Source organism: Channa argus, chromosome 12, assembly GCF_033026475.1.
Source record: "Channa argus isolate prfri chromosome 12, Channa argus male v1.0, whole genome shotgun sequence".
In the NCBI taxonomy this organism is placed as follows: Eukaryota; Metazoa; Chordata; class Actinopteri; order Anabantiformes; family Channidae; genus Channa; species Channa argus.
This window is the reverse complement of record NC_090208.1, coordinates 22573387-22579818: the sequence shown is the minus strand read 5'-3', so window position 1 is coordinate 22579818 and position 6432 is coordinate 22573387. Positions and strand designations below refer to the sequence as shown.

Genomic DNA, 6432 nt, shown 5'->3' with positions numbered 1-6432 from the left:
AGAGGCTTTCAATGTACATAGAAAGGGAAAATGTATCAACCACTGGAGCAAAGCAGCTCACAGAAGGAAACTGGTAGTAGAGGAGATTCTGAGGCAAGAATGAGCTGCTAGATGTGCAAGAGCAACCTCTTAGCCACCACAAGATCAGTGGCTGAGGTGGGAAAGAGAAAAGGAGAAACTGCTGCAGGCTTGGGACATAGGTGGGATTATTATGCTATCAGCAATCTATGATGTACTTGCGTCTGCCAAATGTGTTCAGGTTGAGGAATGATGCAGGGCAGCTGAAGGCAGTGAGTGACTGGTAAATAAGCAATGTAGTAAAAATGTGATTAGTACCACAGGAGTCAGATACTACCCCCTTCATGGGGTTGCCAAAGCAGAACGTGTGTTGTACATTGATTTGGCACGAAATTTACTCCATTTTTAATCAGGGCTAGGGACCAGCACTGAGATGAGGCTTGGTGGTTAGGTGGGGCCTTCAATCCGGAGGCCTTCAGCTTCCCAATCCGATGCTCTACCCATTGAACCACCAGGCCCCCAGGAGATAGATACTGCTGATGTCCGTAAAAGCAGTATTTCGTGTTAGGTATCAGGAGGAACCACCCCTGTAAGTTGCGTGCTGTAGAAAAATAAATGTAAGGAGAAGACAGACACTGTCCAGATACACAGTAAAATGAATGAATAGCTGAATTACCTGCAATGTTGTGGTAAACAGACACACACACACACACACACACACACACAGACCAGAACTGTCTTCTTGTATCTCACTTTCCATTTCTCCATCTCTCATGTGCTCACACATTAAAAGTTGTCTGCCAGAGCAGAACATCATTATCCAATTATGGGATTTTAACACAGAGGTGCTGTGCTGGCAGCCACAAAGCCACACATCTGAATGTCAGCTACTGAGTAGAGAAATAAATGGCCTTAAAATAAGACAGCTGTGTGAAATGCGTCACATTTTGTCAGGGAATCACATGGTTTTTCCCTTGAGAATTTAACACGAAGCTGAAAATTTGATGATGGGGCTTCAAATATGCACCTGACAGTGTGGAACACTGTAACTTGCAGTCAGGTGTCTCCCATAAACGTATGCGTCAAAGATGTGTGACAGGGTGTCAGAGCTTTCTGTGATCACTTGGTCCTGGAAGAGCAGAACACTTCCCAATAGCTACTTAATTCTAATGAGGATTTTATGAGTCACGATCAAGAGCTCCCAGGCAATGTGTTAAGTCAATAGCGCCTTCTCTTGTGAGCAGAGCCTGGGCTTGTGTGCCGACCCCAGCAAATTGACCCGGAGATTTATACAGCTATTTTCTAAAGGTCCCCATTTGTGGAGCTACAGTCAGGAAGGCAAATTAGTGTTTCAATGGATTTCACTTTCATTTTGAATGTAGAGGGGTTGGAACATGGAAGCTGCTAAGGGGGAGGCCTTTGTGTGCTGCCACTTCCAGTGTTAATTGCTTGAGGCTGTGAAGAAATTCAGAGGTGTAAAGATGATGATTTACTTCAGTTGCTATAGGTGGTGAATCCTATCCACCCTCAATGAAAAGCACGCCCTTGGTTTGCATTTCTGAGCATCAGAGCACTGAACCAGATATATATGTGCAGACTAGCCCTTTAGGCCTGCTAAATACTAAATGTTAATGCACACTGTCTTCTGAATATAGTAGCTGAACATAGAGGCACCCAGGTAGTGAGAATTAAGCGTAATATATCAAGAATATGCAAAAAAAAGTATAAGTAAAAAAGTATTTACCCTAAAAGTACTAAAATCACAATCTAAAGTATTCATAAAAACATCAAGTGAAGTTAAGGTATTAATTTTAAGAGTAAAATGTTATTAGATAAAATGGTGATAACATACCACAATGCTAAAGCAGGAATATTTACCACGTTTATCATCCCAATTTAGCAACGGCAAATCCATCCAGTATTTTAACGTAGAACAGTGTTTGACCAGAATAACCGTTAAGTCCCTTTTCTGTACAGGTGGCTTTACCTCTTAGTAGTAAAACAGGATGGCTCACTACTTTGGCAAATTTATTCCAAATTTTATTCCCAGCCTCCAAACATATTTGTGCTCTAATACTGCAGAAAAATTTATAACATGCAGCTTTGAGATGACAAATGATTTCTCATAGTAAAGAGCAATCTGCTGGATGTTCTACATCAGTAGGATTTTCTGTCAGATTTCAGTCTAATATGAATAGACCTTCTTATTGTTGAGAATTGGAAAGAACAGCGCAACTCAACAGCACATATGAGGATTTTATATCTCTTTAATACACTGAATTTGACATACAGATGCTATATACATATACAGAAACAGACAAAGTAGAAAAACACGACAAACTATATATAGCACTGAATATTTTTATTAGCTCATTAGTGATTTTCTTTGGCAATATAAAATTGGCATCCCATTGAAAAAAAAGCCTCCTGTAGTCATTTGGCTATCCAGTGAAAGTCACAGCAGAAACAGGCAGCAACAGTACAAAAGTGATAATCCTGTTGTGACCTTATCTGCTGCTGACACCCACACTGCAGGGCAGGGAGCAGTTAGATGGGAGACATTATAACTCAGCACTTTGAACTGCTCAGCCAACTTTCGCAATCTCTCTAGCTCATCTGTTAGCAGTATGACAGTTTAGTGTCACGTAGTGGTCATATGGAAGAGCTGTTATAGTTCAGAGAACCATAGCCAGCCAGCCAACAATCATGGCTATACCACCCACGGGAGCCATTTTGCGTAGAGCTGGGTCCCCAGTCATGGCCTGATGGTACAGCGAACCACAGAACATCCCCATACCTGCTATGAGGATGGTACCAGCCTGCACACATGGAAAAAGAGAAGCCAGAGAAAGATTTCTGTTAAATGTTCCTATGTATATTACAACTTTAACCTTTCACGCTGCTGTTAAATATAGTAAAATATTTGTTTTTACAACACTGCCACAACCAACTGTAGTGAGGTAAACTTCGAATATGTAGTCTTTACTACACAAAAACTTGCCAAGGACATAGACTGACTCAAGACCGGCCCTGGGTGTCAGGGTTGGCGAATAAGGTTTTCCAAATAATTAAACACGTTTTGCTGGACCGATTCAGACATTTTCAAATTTCTAAATTAACAAAGATATCAAAAGGTCGACAAAGTTGATTTTGGAAGTTAATAAAATTCCGTGAATAAGATGAAGTGATTTGTTGTGTTAGTGCATCTACAGTCAGTTTTGTTAGTCATAATTTAATGAAACCAGCACACTGAAAACTGTGTGTGTCAGCTATGAGCTATAGTTTATTCAAAACAGTTTTGTAATTACAGCCTGAAGGAATACAGTGCTCTGAGTGAGCACAGTTGGGAAATGGCAAAATGACACTATCACACCAGTTCAATTTTAAAGGACACTCAAGTGCATCCAGCTCTGTGAGGCTGGTATTGGGCAGCAATACTCACCACAGCAGGTTTGCCACAGTGAGCAGCACCCAGCAGGGCCAGGCTGTGGTAGAAATGGTACTTGTTGGCAGTTTCAAAGAGCTGGAGAGGCAGACACACAGACAAAGCTTTCAGGAAAAAAAAAACCTATTCTTTTCAGTCTTCATTTTAGTGAATCGAAGGTTTTCTGGAAGAGATGAACGAGGACTTCTACTGAACGTGGACCACAATGAGTCTTTATCAGATACCTAGTGCATCATTTTCATCAGGTGTCAGATCAGAAGTAACTGTCTCCATTTGTAAGAGATATTTAAAAATTGTTCCTTTCTTCTGACTTTCTCAAAGCTTCCACGCCAACAGTTCAAGTCTGAAGTCTTAGACTGGATTTTCAGCACACGACATGTGACAACCAAAAATGCCTTAGCTAAGCAATAAACTACTAGGGAAAGATTGGAATGGAAAAAATAAAATAAAAATTTAAAGTGAGCAGTTTAGTGTAGTATTTACATACCACTCTGTTGTAGTCATCAGGATTACTGTTTTTAAACCCTACAACAGGAAATAAAGCACAGAACAAATTCACAATTGTATACAATATAAAAGATTGCTTTATTGTAATGTGAATGATACACAAAACGTGTAATGGTAAAAAACAAACACTTTAGTTATTACAATTAATTATTGTGAACATTCTTCTGAATGTCACTCAGGTCAGATCTAGTTTCAAATTTGACAGTGCTGCGCTGGTGAAAACACTTCATCGCATTTCCTCGTTTGCAAATATTGTCTCAGCAGAGTCCTAATATAAACCAACTTAGGGCCGCAAATAATCATTTTAACCCTTAGAAAATCTACTAATGGTTCCACTGTCTGCAGTCGCCGTCTTTTCCATTCAGCTACATCCAGCAAACACAAACTTCTTGCCCGCGTGACTGCACGTTTCCCACTGACGCACCTTTGCGCCACCGTTCAACACTGTGAGGGCGCATCATTGCAACTCTTCGTTTGACCAAATTAACGGGCAGTACGGAGGGTCTTCAGAAAGCCGAATTAACCGCTAGCATATAAAACATTTGTGGCCCTTGTTTGGATTTCTCTAACAGAGATGCATCTTTGGTGATAAGTCATCAAAGACTAAACTCGAAAGTTTTTGAACGAAGCCTGGCATAGTAAGGTTTTATATCAGAGAATCTTAACGGAAAGAGCCGTGCAGAAGTACTAAGTATGAGGTTGAGTACTGACCGTGAGCCCCGTAAGCCCCAGCTGCCACGGCCGAAGCCCCTGACAGGGCCGCTAACCTTCGGACAACCACAGACGCGGTCATGTTATCTTCGTGTGTCAAACACAGGCGGAAGACTCGCTAGTGTTGCTTTCACTGTCCCTTTGTACGTTCCGTACATCTGAGGTTACAAAGCTAAACAAAACTAACCAAATAATGCAACAACATATAGAAGGACATATAGGCTAATACACTGTAGCGAAGCGAAACCGCATAAATGACAAGAATTGTAATGTGTGTTTTTTAAGTTTGCATACATTAATTAAAAATTACATTCCTAAATAAAATTCAACATTATATTCAACCTGCTGCCATTAGTATTAAACTCTTGTCAGCGCGCCACCGTTTTGGCGCTCAATATTACGACATTCCTGTAAGTTATTGAAAGCAGCATCACCGGGAGCAGCAGCTGCGTGCACTCCAGTGCTCCTTCGTGACTTTGAACCAAAATGGCGGGTGCCGTGCCACAGTTTCCGGCCATAGGGCAAATTTTACAACTTGACCAAAGTGATCTGGGATGACACTTCAGCACTAAGGCCTTTAGGCTATTATGTAGCTATATGTGAGTGTAGGAATTGTCCACTCCCACATATGGCTGGTCAGTTGTGACTCTCAAAGGTCTCGTGTAGTATTGCTTATCGCAGGAGACATCTGTTCTCGGGGTAAAAGTAGCGCTTCATTCTGTTGTTTTCTTTCGTTGGAGTGTTAAATCTGGTGTTATCATGGCTACGCTTGGAGGATGGGAATAACAAAAAGTGTAAATCACTGACCTACTAAAGAAAACATATTATTATTTTGTAGCTCTGCTTTGTTTAAGACCTCACCTCGAATGCATTATTCATGTCAAGGCCGATTTACACTGTTGTGCTGCTTCTTTAAAAAGAATAAACGTCTCCACAGAGCAGCTGCTTGGGTTTCGCAAACTGTCCATTGTCAGCATCGCCGTATGCACCAAATTGCCATATAATATTAAATGATAGTCTTAGCAAAGTGTGCATTAGTGTGCAGCACAATTTGGGAGACACGTGAATTTCTTTGCTTAAGTGTATTACTCCTAAATTTTACATAAGGTTTGAGTGATTTTCCTGCCAGCAGAGGCGTTGGACGCTGATGTTGATCTCACCCTTTGATGGAAACAAACTAATCCCTGCAGAGAGCCCACCAAAAGGGGGTGCTGCATTGCTTCATAATCAGCCAAACTTTGTCCAGTGTGTGTATGTGTATCCATATGCATAGAGGGGGCAGGGGGACTTCTTCCAATTATCATATTGAAATTACGCGGGGTCATGCTGCATTACTGGAGAGTCGCTAAACCACACTTTCCGCTGAGTCTCGTCCTTAGCTGACTTTGACACAGCATTAACACAATGCATACAATTAACACATTTTTAATGACCATGTAGCTAATTAAAAATAAGCCTTATGAGTCACAAGCCATCATCATCATCAACTATGAACTGAACCTGTAGCCAGTGTGTGCGCAGGCCTCTTGAGTGGTTCGGTTCAAGTCTATCTGCATCAAATGTGCTCATGCCTGTGTGGATTTCCCTTCGGTATGATTTGCAGCACTGGCTCCCTTTTGGGATACACGTGTGGAGGAATGCTTGGTAATCTGCACAGAATCCACACACATAAACACACACACAAACCCAGGTCATTTTCATGCTGGCCCATTTCAGATGAGACAGCAAGGACAACAACAAAGTATGGCTTT

General features: G+C 41.3%; 1 protein-coding gene across 2 annotated transcripts; it reads right to left on the bottom strand.

Moving 5' to 3' along the window:
- Positions 1-2267: 2267 nt before the first annotated feature.
- Positions 2268-4820, bottom strand: tmem256 (transmembrane protein 256). 2 transcript variants are annotated; one of them, XM_067525341.1, is made up of 4 exons: positions 4682-4820; positions 3951-3988; positions 3461-3541; positions 2268-2837 (listed from the first exon to the last, which is right to left on the bottom strand). In XM_067525341.1, the coding sequence occupies exons 1-4, from the start codon at positions 4761-4763 to the stop codon at positions 2694-2696; spliced, it is 345 nt and encodes a 114-aa protein (XP_067381442.1). In that variant the 5' UTR covers positions 4764-4820; the 3' UTR covers positions 2268-2693. The 2 variants fall into 2 exon arrangements, with proteins under 2 accessions (XP_067381442.1, XP_067381443.1); XM_067525342.1 differs by lacking the exon at positions 4682-4820 and adding an exon at positions 4112-4626.
- Positions 4821-6432: the final 1612 nt, after the last annotated feature.

Coding starts and splice junctions, on each gene's coding strand:
- tmem256 (XM_067525341.1), bottom strand. CDS start 4,763: ATGACCGCGTCTGTGGTTGTCCGAAGGTTAGCGGCCCTGTCAGGGGCT. Junction 3,989..4,681: donor TGGGGCTTACGGGGCTCACG/GTCAGTACTCAA, acceptor TTCCTGTTGTAG/GGTTTAAAAACAGTAATCCT. Junction 3,542..3,950: donor CTGATGACTACAACAGAGTG/GTATGTAAATAC, acceptor CTGCCTCTCCAG/CTCTTTGAAACTGCCAACAA.